The 13,824-nt window shown below is 37.0% G+C and overlaps 2 protein-coding genes across 40 annotated transcripts in view; one reads left to right on the top strand and one right to left on the bottom strand.

Annotated features, from left to right (window-relative positions):
- The window catches only part of ccdc172 (coiled-coil domain containing 172), a 321,472-nt gene that overhangs the window by 255,816 nt on the left and 51,832 nt on the right, over positions 1-13,824 (bottom strand). For 5 of the 39 annotated variants that reach the window (XR_015505484.1, XR_015505480.1, XR_015505475.1 and 2 more), the window contains one exon: positions 2,493-3,499. The exons of 28 other annotated variants lie outside the window; for them this stretch is intronic. The gene's annotated coding sequence lies outside the window, so the exon portion shown is untranslated. Of the gene's footprint in view, positions 1-2,492; positions 3,500-8,064; positions 8,727-9,624; positions 13,023-13,824 lie in introns of those variants that run through there. 6 more of the 39 variants (XR_015505461.2, XR_015505472.2, XR_015505456.2 and 3 more) reach the window with 6 other exon arrangements.
- si:ch1073-126c3.2 overlaps positions 9,829-13,824 on the top strand; it is a 5,632-nt gene continuing 1,636 nt past the window's right edge. Inside the window, 4 exon segments of the mRNA NM_001144786.2 lie at positions 9,829-9,995; positions 10,092-10,180; positions 10,329-10,443; positions 10,613-10,725. Coding sequence (NP_001138258.2) covers positions 9,947-9,995; positions 10,092-10,180; positions 10,329-10,443; positions 10,613-10,725 — 366 coding nt within the window. The 5' untranslated portion in view covers positions 9,829-9,946.

The raw sequence follows: 13,824 nt of genomic DNA, 5'->3' as shown, positions 1-13,824 counted from the left end.
TCAGCATTAATTCATGCGAAAGACTTGGTTCGAACCAATCAGCAAGCTCAAACGTGAATGAGATGCAACTTCATTAATATTAATGATATAGCTTCTAGTTTTTACCTGTTACAGTGTTCAGATGGCAGAGAGACGCCATGTTGTGTTGCCAACCATAATCAAAACCGTAATTAAGTGGTCTGCTATAGCGTGACAAAAATTTGTTTGTAAAGAAAAAATTTTACCCAAAAGCTCATCTGGAAATGGTGAAATCCAGATTTGCCACTTGTCTTTTTTTATTTTTATTTATTATTTTTTTAAAGACGCGGTTTGAGTTCGTGTTGGTTGTCCTGTCTCTACACATTTAGTAAGTGTGCAATCGATGTTCTTTGTTCATGTTTATTCAGATGACAAAGCTGGTAAGTATTGCAGCAGTCCTCTTTCAGTTTTTAAAGACATTCCTTAGTCAAAAGTATTTAGTTACTAAGTTTACAGTACAATAATAGCACTACAATATAATTTAATTAAAGATTCGCTGTAAATGCTGCTCTCCGATTGTAAACATTTAAACATCTTAATCGAACTATTACCGTCGTCTAGGACTTTTGATGTGCATGCATTTCTCCACACTTTGTGACAATAGTCTTACACATGGCTGTTAAGCGCTATTCTCTGCACCTACCAAGTCTCTGTATCTATTGAGAAATGCAGAGGTTATTTTTCTCCCATTCGTCCATTTGCAGTTTCTCGCATCCAATATCTTGTTTGTCACGGTGGCATGCAAGACATGTTTAAGAATGACAGTGAAAGTGCCAAACTGCAGTTAAAGTCGACAAATTAAAAATGAAACACCTGAAATTACATGAAACTACAGGGGACACATCGATAGCCTGGTGACGCAATGATGTAAATCGAATTACGCGTTATAACATGTAAAATAGGATCAGGAAAGCAACATTCAAAAAAGTAACTCATGTTAGCATCTAAAACATATTATTGTCTAATTCAGATTAAGGCAAATAATTTGATTACTGATGTCCATGTGAACATAGTCACTGTCTATCTCCCCTGTGTCTGTCTTTGTGTTGCCTCTGTGGAAATCAGCTGTAGTGTGCATAATGAAACTCGCCTTTTCATGCAAATCCTTCCCTTTTTCGCCACTCAACACTCCCACCTAAACAAACCTGGACTCACCCACTTTCCTGAATTTTTTCCAAACTAGAGGTGTGAAAACAATCTGCAGATACAGGGGTGTTTCATGGCCCTTTATAATCTACTGTAAATGCAAAGTCAGTTCCTTTTGTTAAACATCAAACTAAAGATTACAACAAGTAATTGTATAATGATATTGCATCGTTTTGACCAATTTGTTTTTGCATTGCTCTGGCAACATTCATTAAATTCTTTACATTTAATGTAGTTAACTAGCTAATTACAGCTAAGCAAATAAAATGATGAAACTGCTGTGTTATGTAAAAGTATATGCATAACTATTTCATGTAATTTTAAATTACTCAAAGGCAAGCAAACCTACATAGAAAATTATTCTTAGCATTCATTTATTTTTAGTAAAAAAAAAAAAAAACAAGCAGAGGCTGTTAATCTGTCAAGACTGATCTTTTCACCAATTAAAAAATTAGAGGAGCATCTTTTTTTAAGCTGTTATAACAGGTCAGTCTAGTGCTTACTAAGAAACAAGAATGTAATAGGAATCTCCCAGTGTTCTGGCACATTTATGATCACGGTCATGGTTTATTCAAACTCCAACTGTATATATAGCAGAGTAAAAATGAAAATTAAAACTATAACTCAAGGCCACAATGTAATTTGGAGACTATTTGCATTTTTGTTGGCCTTCTGAAGCACTGTCAAAGTTCCTTTTATTTTCTGTCTTTACTAAAACTAGAATATGTTTAAAGTAATGTTTAGGAAATGTGTATATGCTCCCTCTACCATATTTGAAAATTTGATCCCATCTGAGCCAGACAGTTGGATGCAGATGAAATCCCTTAGCAACCTTTCAGAAAAAGAACTATATTATTATTATTATTATTATTAAGACGATTAATAAAAAAAATACATAAAAAGGATTTGCTTTTCATTCATTTTTTGTTCAATTAAATTCCTATTATTAAAAAAAAAAAACCCTCTCTGAATACATCTACCTTCCCAAGCAACATTGTGTTGGCAAAAATCCCATGCCTACAAATTCTGACACTCAAGAGAAAAAATATGTTGTATGATTGCCAAAGAATGTGATAACATCCAACACTTTAAATCTCTCCGTCACTCTCACCGTCAGTATTTACTTTATATTACCATCTTCCATTTAATTTAAATATGGAAATTAATCTACATATTTAAATTAAATTCCATTTAATTTAAATATGAGACTCAAACAAAACCACCTAAGCACAAATTGTTCAGGACATTTACAGTGTATAAAGCATTTTAGGCAGCATTTGTCCTAACACAACAGATTGTAAGCAGGAATGTGACACGGACAACAGGGTGCGGATCCAAATGCAAATTTATTGGCGAGGTCAGGTAAGCAGTGGTCAATACAGGGGCAAACAGATGTATAAGGGCAACCCAGAGTCATAGTAATATAATAGGCAGATGGTCACAAAGCAGACAAAAACTTGGCAAAACAATACAAAGGAAAACACATTGTAGTGCCACTCAAACAGTAGATAAGACTCAGCAACAACTGTGTGTTTGAGAGGTGTATATATAGTCTGTGTTATCAGTCTGAAAGCAGCTTTAGTTGTTAGTGTCTAATCAATGTTGATTTGGAGTAGGTGAGTGTTTGGTTGCATGACTGGGTCCCACTTTATATAAAGTGTCGCTTATACCTGTGAACTTGCATGGTAACTAGGCGTGTAAGCAGTATGTAACAACAGTGTATGTAAACACTGGTACATAGTAATTACTTGTGCGATACGGTATGTGCAATGGCTGCTGGATGGACCAAGTGAATTTAGATGCTCCATCACTTCTGCTTTTATATTGACTATGGATAATGTGGAGAAGTTGGACAAAATGATTTATGTTTATCTAGAGGCGCACACAAAGACGAAATCTAACAGCGTGAAGTGACTGGACAACATTTGTGGTTGAGGACTGTCAGTGCCCTGCTGGTCATGGCGATGAAGGCCCGTGGAGTCGGTGCTGAACGTGGGTCTGCGGATCCCCAGCATCATGTTGCTGGAGGTGCTGCTCCAGAAGATCCAGGAGAGTAGTCTCAACAATAACCCCTTATTCCAGTACAAATATAAAGGTTTAAATTTGCATTATGTTGGTTACATCCTCAGTCTGGTGCTATTGACATTACCCCGACAACACTTGGTGCAGCTCTACCTTTACATGCTCACAGCTCTTCTGCTCTTCGCTGGACACCAGCTCTCCAGGGATTATTTTTGTGGAGAGCTGGACTCTGGTTACGAGGGACCTCTCTACCTGGAGCCCCTGTCCATGAACCACAGCGCTCATTGGTCAGGTCGTGGTTTGTGCACTGTTCCTGTGTCAAGCAGACCAGACAGATCAGGCTGTTTTCTGCACACCTGCTCCCCTTAGTGGCTAGACTGTGCCTTGAGCCCCTGGAGACAATCCTCTTCACTGCATCCAATTTGCTGATTCCGTACAATTTGGCCAAAACTGCCTACAGAGAGCTAGTGCTGGTGGGTAGTTGTAGTATTGTTAACACTGAGTATTGTTAACAGATTTTGTTCAGTTCATAGCCTTGATTTAGCTGAACAAACCTGTATATACTTTGTGAATATTGTATAGTTTTATTTTTCTTTATTGTTATTTTGTCACTTTCACCTTTTTGCTGGATTTTTTTCTTCATTTTGTGCCAAATAAATCACTCTTCACCTTCACCAGCCTCTTCTGTGACACTTTTTGCCTCTATCTGCCCGGTCAATCGTAACAGTTCCAGTGTAACTACAAACATGTAACGTCCCACTAAATACTAGGTGTAAGTTCAAATGTGTAACTGGACATTGGCAAATGTGTGTACTTGCACAAGTATTACACAAGTAAATACTATGTACCAGTGTGTACATACACTGTAACTAAATACTACTTATACATCTAGTTACCATGTAAGTTCACAGGTATTGGAGACACTTAATACTAAGTGAGACCCATGAGTGGGATCTGTAGTCCATAAACCGGCAGTTTTGTGGTTTGTGTGACTGTTCTACAGTGATCACTGTAATCATGACACAGATGACTTGCTTTGCTAAGCTCACACAATTAAATGTGCAAGACAGAAAAAAGAAATTATGCTAATAATTAAAATATGAAAAATTTACCTTACATGGAAAACTTTTTTTTTACCAAAAAAGTTCTCAATTTCAAGCAGCTACATTTCAATTCTGTTATATTGCCAGACATTAATCCTTAAGTTTAAAAGTCATTATTGAAATGCTAAGTTAACAACCCGAGTTATATGGCTGAAAAGAATTGCATTGCTATAAGTAGCATTACTGTAACTGCCCGGACTTACAATCAATGGATGTGCCTTTACTATACTAGCGCAAAAAAAAAATCTTCTTTTTAGCTGTCAGACCAATGGCTAGGCATTAAATGTATAATCATCTAAAGCTGCGTTAAAGCCGCTTTTGTGTGCAGACACTTAAAGAATAGTTTAGGACATCACAGCCCTGCAATCATCTCTTCCAAACCTCTTAAGCCACAACAGGAGAGCTCTCATTAATACATTCTCCTTCAAGAGATGCAACGAACTTAAGAGTCTACAATCAAGCGAAATGAGTTTAGTGAAAGCCTTTGTCATGGCTGTGTACTGCAGTAATTAATCCTCAAATTAAACAAATGAGCAATTAGAGGAGAAAGTAATTATTATGATTTAATTTGTTTGAGCGAGCAGTCCTCTGAGGCATGATTTAATGTCTAGGTATTCCTGCAGAGTGAATATTCATTAGCCCAAAAGTATTGCTTCCTCTAGTGAATTGTTTGACAGCTGTCTTACAAGCTTTCACTGACTGAAACATACTAATCAAATTTAAGGGGAACTCGCAGCTAATAACTATTAAAGCTGAACAAATGGAGAGAAAATGGCATCAGGTCAAATTATGAATGATTTCTGAAGTTTATTAAATAAACTTAAACAAATTAGGCTAATGCAACTTTTGAGAACTATTTTCTTTCTTTCTTTCAACAATAACAATTAATATTTTGTTCTGAGACATGTGCTGTATTTATTTGATCACAAATACATGAAAACTCCTGCTGTAAAAGACTCTAAAACATGATGTATTATGAGGGCAGTTACTGTAATCAAATATGAAAATGTTATTATGATTGGCTGATGGCCGATACACATCATGATGCTGAGCCAGCATCGCGATCCTCCGCCCGCCACAGTTACCCGTTCGCAAAAAATACACCATTTCCCCTAATACATTTAGTTTTAAAAGGCCATTTTAGAACAAAATTGATCCACATCCACATTGACGTTTAACCTAACATTTCTGAAAAGCCCTCCTTCCACACTAAACCACTAAAAAAAAAAAAAAAAAACGCACATCACATGACCACACACACACACACACACACACACACATAAACACTCTATAGTTGTTAAATGTGATATTTAATTATCTTGCCTCTATCAAATGACTCTTCAGTCTTTTTAATCTATCAGGTAACGTTTCACAACGTTAGTACACTGCTTCAAATCTTTCACATTCATGCGAGTACCGAGTTTGTCGACGCCATTATAATGACTCAGATCACTCTGCCTATTCATGTCCATTTCCGTGAGTCTCATGGAAAAAGTGATTGACAGGTGGTAATTTCTGTGTAACTTATCTTTATTTATTTTTGATTCGGTTATGAGTAAAACAAAGACCATGTGGGTCAGAAAGTTGAAACGGTAGGCTACAAAAAATTTATTTGTTATGAATTAAATAAATTTTTATTAATAAATAATAATTAGACTAATTAGAATAATTAGTAGACCGCTGCCTACGAAGACGGTCATCGTCCATCACGATGTTTATATATATATACACACTAGGGTTGGGCATCTAAGCTATAATGCCGATCCGATACGCATCTCGATACAAAGAATACGATCCGATATATTAGCGATACATTTGTGACATTGCGATGCAACACGATACGATTCACACCCATATCACGATACAATGCTATAATTCAGCACTAACTAATTAGATCAACTTTATGAGATGATGTAAGAAAGGATGCTGTGCCATTGAATGAGTTTGATTATTTATTAACAAAGCAAAACCAAGACTTTTTTTATAAACTGGCTTTTCTCTCAGAGCCAGAGTGTCAGTTTACAGTTGAGGGTCATTTTACAACCTATAGCACATATTATGTAAGGATTTTCAAGATAAACAGAATGTATAAATGCAATATATATTAAAAAAATATATATATATATATTTGCACTCTTTCAACATAAAGGTTTACCATTGCACAACAAGAATTGTGATTTAACCTTTCAACTATGAAAACTAGTTTTACAAAGATATATTGTGCCACTGAATATTCAAAACTTAAGGTCGTGAACTAGCAGTGTTATGCTGCTTTGAAACATCACTGTCACTGTAAACAACAGGCTAATAAAAATATAAATAAATAAAAATTAACAAGAGGAGGTGTTTAAAACCTTTGTTCTCTGTGACACTAGGCTGAATATCTTTGCAGATGAACAATGCAATAGCATTCGTTATTGGCGTAGAGCGAGCAGAACTGTTGCGCATGGAGAAAACTTTCAATGCTTTTCTCACCACTTTTGGAGCTGGTAGCTACAGTTGAAGCAGAGCGGGAAGCCGGGGATGCAGGAACACTGGAAGATGCTTCCACAACAATACCGAGGCGCCGCTTCAAGTGAGATATCAGATTAGTCGTACTGCCCGTGTATTTTACAGATGCGCGGCACATTTTGCAAATTGCATCTGTCCTAAAAAGTCATTCATCTTTTTTAAAAAATCCATAATGTTGCCATACTTGGATTTAAAACTCAGTGAGGAATAGAATGTTTGTTTTGCTTCTCGCGCTTTCTGAGGGCGCACCACTAGCTTCATCCGCACACCTGATACACTGAGTTGTAGTGTAAGTGTACACATCCGCAAGTCCGTTGTTAAGGCATACTTTATGTAGGTTGATTAAATAATGCGCCAAAAACAGGTTGACAACACTTGCTAATAAATAAAAAATAAATTCTATATTAAAAATATAAGCTTTATCTTGGAAAAACCGATGCATCTCGCAAAAACCGATGCATCTCGATTTGCTTCCAAAATTTCATTCATTCTCTGCTTCTCTACCGATGCACTCGCATCGTGCACGCGCATGACCGCGTATCGATACATATCGGTTAATCTTCCCATCCCTAATACACACACACACACACACACACACACACACACATATTTATATTCTTTTATATTAATTTACTACCTTATAAAAGCCTTGTCGCCTAATGCCTAGTTCACACTAGAGGATTTTAAGCCGGATTTGAGCCCAATTTGAAAGTTAACGAGCTCGCCAACAGATCAGGCTGTGATCGGGAAGAAATCAGCGGGTGCACGGTGCTCGCCGCTCTTTATGTGTGAACTACTGAACAATGCATCAACGAGGCTCGCTGACGCGTCGCCAACACCTCGCAGACGGAAATCCAACATTTAGCATGCTGAATATTCCAGAGAAGTCGGCCGACTCAACCCCACATGTGGTCCGATGTAGTGACGAGCTGCAGCCAATGAGAGAGCATATCAGCATGAGCTGAATGCCTGTGTGCTCAGGAGCTCACCAGAAACATCTGTGATTGGTCAGAATGGGCATCAACGTACTCGCTTCATTCTGTGTTAACACAGACATGAGAGTAGGCTATATTAACAGTGGAACTAGAATTCTGTAACTATTAGAATTACCATACTGGTCATTCTGACCGTTCTCATATAAAATGCCATATTGTCACAACTTATTTATATTTAAAGCTATTATTGAGATATTAAAATTAAGCTTTGAATGTCTGGCATCATATTTAATGACACCATTACCCTAAAAATATCATCTTTTTTTTTTGGTAATACAGCCTAAAAATATTTAGTTAAGATACTAGAACATGCAAAGGTCTTGGCTTTCATTTTCACTTTCAAACAGGAGCTATTTCACGGCACAGAATATGCTGTTTTAAAAGATATCTGAAGTAAATTGAAGTTTTTGCCATCAGAAGGTTTTGTTCATGTTAGCAGGAAGTTGCTAGGCAAAAAAAAGCACACATATTTAAAGTCACAGCGAAAAGTATCAGACATGCATGCAGTCATTTTAACCAATATGGTAATTTAAGGCAGAAATGCTCAGTTCTTTACTGTTTTGTAATAATAAAAAAAAAAACAATGTCAGACAGAAATACACCGATAGTTAGAAAACGGCAGGGTGTTATTTGTTGGTTTTATTTCAAAGAGTTATACAATTACAAAACTTTAAAACTCTCTGTGTATCTATCCACTCTAACCTTGCAGATGAGTGATTAATCCGCTGATGCATCAGCTGATTTGACGATGTTTTTAAATGCTTTCTCCAAAGCTTGAAACGCTGTCAGTGATGTAATCAGCACACAAGCAGCCAATAGTGTTTAGCTTTTTCTGACGACTCCTCCCTCAAAATTTCATTGGCTGTGGTTTGGTAGCTTGAATGAGCTGATGGGGAATGAGTTGTCAGATCATGCAGTGTGTGACCCCCCTCTTGTGGATCATTCACAGAGTGTTGCGTAGTGTGAACACCACAGAGATTAAAAGACACAAAGTCAAGTCATGTAGTGTGAACGGCACAGCGATCTGCTGATGTTTAAAATCCTGTAGTGTGAACTAGGCTACAACTAGGAACAAATAACGAATTCTAGACACTAGACTTTTAACAAATTTACATAGATTAAATAAAAAAAATTAAGCTGTCCCAATGAAATCTCAAGAATTGTGTTGTTTCAGCTCATTTTAAATAAGTAGTCTGAATGTGCAAGATTTATTTTATTTTTTTTTTTGGAGTGTATGACTCCCATGAGCTTCGAGGACTGCATCCATACATCTCTGCAATGATTCAAATATCTTATTAGCTCCCAGAGTTTATTAAGATTCTTTAAATTCATCTTCAATACCTCCTCCATCTTAACTCCGACATGCTTAATAATGTTCAGTCTGGTGACTGGGCTGGCCAATCTTGGAGGACCTTTACCTTCTTTTGCTTTCAGTGACGATGTGGAGGCTGAAGTATGAGAAGGAGCACTATCCTGCTGAAGAATTTGCCCTTTCCTATGCTTTGTAATGTAAAGGGCAGCACAAATGTCTTGATGCCCCTATGTATTTATACCCCTTAGTTACATTCAGTCTTCGTCCGGTTTTCACCCCATGTCCTGTGTTCATTCATTCCATGTGTTTATCAATAAATCTACGCGTTTTGATAATCCTATGATCCAGTGCCTTCCTGTAGTGGCGTTGCACATTATCAATGTCTTTTTACTATTAATCAATTTATTTCAATTTATTTAACATGTTAACCTTGACTGACAGAGGCAGTTAAGGACTGAATCCACATATGTCAGGATTTAACTCTAAAACACTGACCTTGATTGAGTAAATATCCAACAGTGATTCAGTAGCACAAAACACAGCTTTATATCAATACAGCAGCAAATCAGAAGTTACAAACTTTACATTCCGAATAGTGTTTAGTAGAGTTGACTCTTCTAATTGTGTAGTGAAAACGCAGCATGTTGTTTGAACAGTCTGACCAACTTACTGAAAACCCACTCTTTCAAAACATTACTAATTCTGATTGTTCAAGGCAAGTGTGTTGTAATTTGGTCAACAAATGGAGGGTACATTAACCTCTGATGCAATAAATGTTCACAAAAAAAGAAGATTAAAGGTAAAAATTGCATAGAGCTTTTAGCAGCAACACTAACAACATGGAATCTGCAACAATAGGCAGAAAATGGAAGCAGCTTTTGCTCTTTGGTAAGAATAATTTAGATTATTTCACAGCTGGAATGCTTTGATTGTAATGTCTCTATGAACAGCACTACAGGAGATGTCTTTGGGATTTTTCTACAGCATTTCTCTCAACTTTAACTCATGGACAATCTCATTCTTCATGCCTTCCCGCTGACTTTTCTTTTGATCAGCTTGACAAACAGCTTCAGGTAAAGCATTTTATCTACAGCTAAAACACAGTATCTGTTTGATAACGTTAATAAAATAGTATTGCTGTTTTGTTGACTAGTGCAGGCACACATCAGATACAAAATAAAAATTAAAAAAAACGTTAAGATTAATTTATGATTTTTATAGAACATAAAAAACTGTTTGGAAACTGTATCTGACAACTGGACGTCATACCAACACGGAAACATTCTTAATCAACTACAAGCATTAACTGATATCATTCAGAGGCAAGACAACAAAGGTATAGTAACATTACTTACAATGTTATAACCTATCATGTTCTGGTTATTTTCCAGAACTTTAATATATTGTAGTGCAATTTATAATGTGAAATATGAAAATATAACATGTCATGCATGTATCCTTATACTGCATGTCATACTAGTGAACAGGTCCTTTCTTCTTTTCAGCGTTTCAGAAGTTACTTCCAGAAAACTGTCCAGCTCCAGCAGTGCCTGAGAATGGAGGACTGCTGTGTTTATCTGTGAAGGATAAGATCTACTGTAAACCTATGTGCAATGCGGTATACTATACACCAGTCTCACTGCTATTGAGCCATATTTATTTTTTAATTGTTGTTGTTTTTTATAACAAAAAATCTAGCCAGGCTCATTGGAAATAAGTGCCTCACCCTAGATTTTTGCAAAAATATGTTGCTCCAGGTACAGCATTTCACTGCATGTTTCAGATGACAAATTCACTTGAGGGAATTGTCTACATTTGTCTACAAGATGTCTTTATAGTACATGTCCACGAGATGGTGTGGCTTGTCAGATCATCTAGACCACAGGACCCCATAGGGACATGAACCTATAGCCTACATGTCTGTGCGGGACTTTTTTTCAGTCCCACCAAGGCTAGGTTTATTCGGCAGGGGTTCGCTATTTATTCACCTTATGTTTACCCTTTGTCCATCAAAAAAGAAGAGTGGGTGGGGTTGGGGGTGTGGTGTCACTTGGGGGTTGATGGTCGTGGCCCTGGGCCCCCTAATAGTGACTCTGGGGGCCCCTAAAGTGTGTGTATACACTCACTGACCACTTTCTTGGCTACACTTTACTAGTACTGGGTAGGACCCACTTTTGCCTTCAGAACTGCCTTAATCCTTTTTGGCATACATTCAATAGGGTACTGGAAATATGCCTCAGACATTTTGGTCCATATTGACATGATAGCATCAAGCAATTGCTGCAGACTTGTAGGCTGCACATACATGATGCAAATCTCCCATTCCACCACATCACAAAGGTGCTCTGTTGGATTTAGATCTGGTGACTGTGGAGGCCATTTGAGTACAGTGAACTCATTGTCATGTTCAAGAAACCAGTCTGAGATGATTCACACACCATTACATTACCAACACCAGCCTGAACTGTTGATCCAGCATGGATCCATGCTTTCATGTTGTTGATGCCAAATTCTGACCCTACAATCCAAACGTCGAAGCAGAAATCGAGACTCATCAAACTAGGTAACATTTTTCCTATCTTCTAATGTCCAATTTTGGTGAGCCTGTGTGAATTTTTGCCTCAGTTTACTGTTCTAAGCTGACCAGAGTGGCACCCGGGGTGGTCTTTTGCTGCTGTAGCCCATCCGCTTCAAGGTTCAATGCATTGTGCATTCAGAGATGCTCTTTTACATACCTCGATTGTAACGAGTGGTTATTCAAGTTACTGTTGCCTTTCAATTAGCTTGAAAAAGTCTGGCCATTCTCCTCTGACCTCTTGTATCAACAAGGCATCTGCGCTCACAGAACTGCCACTCATATTTTTTGGACCATTCTCTGTAAACCCTAGAGATGGTTGCATGTGAAAATCTCAGATCGTCTTGACGATGTCTACTTGCAGTTGCAGCCATCTGATTGGCTGATTAGAAATTTGAGTTAACAAGCAGTTGAACAGGTGTACCTAATAAAGTGGCTGGTGATATAATTGGGCTGTGACATTACATGTATTTTTTCGAATCATTATAGTACAGGGGTCACAGTTCAGTTCATGCACTTTGACAACGAATAGTCAGTCAGTCCAAATGTGCCAATCAAACAGTGCAACAACTTACAAGCCATTCACACAGAACGCATCTCTGCATATAAAAGGATGCAAGATGCTGCGCTCAGAGATGGTTCCGCCATGTTGACATTGTCATACCAACATGCTACTGAAAAACATGTGCAATAAAAGTGCAACATATGCAAAACGTCCCGACTACGAGTTCTTTTGAGTCGTCCACTGCTTTGGAACTGACATTAATGAGTGCTGCTGCAAGTAAAAGTGTATAATAGTTATTCAAATCTTTCACATAACATTCACATAGACAAACAATGGAATATAAGATTCTGTCTCATCTAGTGTGAAAGCAACAGTTGTTGTCCACCACTTTTATGAATTGCCCTTCAGAGCTAGCAATTTCATTAAGAGATTTTGAAGCTTACTGAATCCATGTACACATATTGTTTTTCTGTTGTTTTATAAAAGGATTGAACTCAATATTTGAAAGTTTAATATATGGTCTTCTAATTAGTTTTAATTTTCAATATTTCATATATCTGCATTAAAAGATATTTTACAGTTCTGTAGCTAATTGTGAAAAAATATTTCTGCCTGTTCAAAATACAAAAAAAAAAAAAAAAAACAAGTGCTGATGATTTTTATATATTTTTTTTGCTTAATGTTACTAGTGCAGGTTAGGATTTGCCCATCATACCATAAAGCCACAGCCCAGCTCTCTGGCAGGCATGAAAAACCTCGGACAAACTTTGCAGACCCTCCAAGACTGAGGTTATCCATCCTTGCCTTAGCACCACCCAAGAGTGTGTGAACACAACTGAAAGCACAATTATTAAAGGTGCAAGTCAAAAGTTTTATCAATCAAATCATATATATTAATTTTATTTGTATTAAAATATATAATTTCATACTAAAATACTATTTTTTGCCTTTTGTATATATTTTACATAAACCGATAAAACAAAGAATTGAATTTGTGCAGCCATCAGCACACATGACCACAAAGGCTATAGACGCACAGACAAAATGCTATTGTAGGCAGAAACAAAAACAGTTTTTGTGTGTCACTTTAAATGCAAATGCTCTTTCTTCTCTTTAAGCTCCTGATATATTGTTTTCTGAGCACACAGAAAGATGGCTGCCAGATGTTATGCTGCTTGAGCATTAAATCACATTCTCTTTTACATCAATGGTCAATCATACACAAGTGTATGAAAAGAAAACATGTTCATCTAGTGGCTGAACAATCCACTGCTAATGAAACAAAGCCTCAGCCCAAGGGCTTTTCATTTCATGAAAACTGTGACTCAGGACTATCCGCTTGTTAAGTGTGATGTCACGCGAAGCGGCTTCCGGGTCCAAGCGCTCTATTCAACTGAATGGGGAGACTCATGAAATGGTTATTATAAATGTTTACAAAGCGATGAACTACTTTCAAAAATCACGTTTGCAATATATATATATGTCCATGCCTAATATCCAATGGCCAGATAGTGATTCATTTTTATATAAATTGTTAACATTTTGGTATTTGTGATGCAGCAAGCCCAGAGATATTTGTGTACACTATGACTTTGTACAAAATTAACTTTAATGTGTGATATGAATTAAAAATGATC

This window comes from Danio rerio, chromosome 13 (genome assembly GCF_052040795.2).
Source record: "Danio rerio strain M-AB ecotype USA chromosome 13, GRCz13ab, whole genome shotgun sequence".
Lineage (NCBI taxonomy): Eukaryota > Metazoa > Chordata > Actinopteri > Cypriniformes > Danionidae > Danio > Danio rerio.
This window is presented reverse-complemented; position numbering and strand designations above follow the sequence as displayed.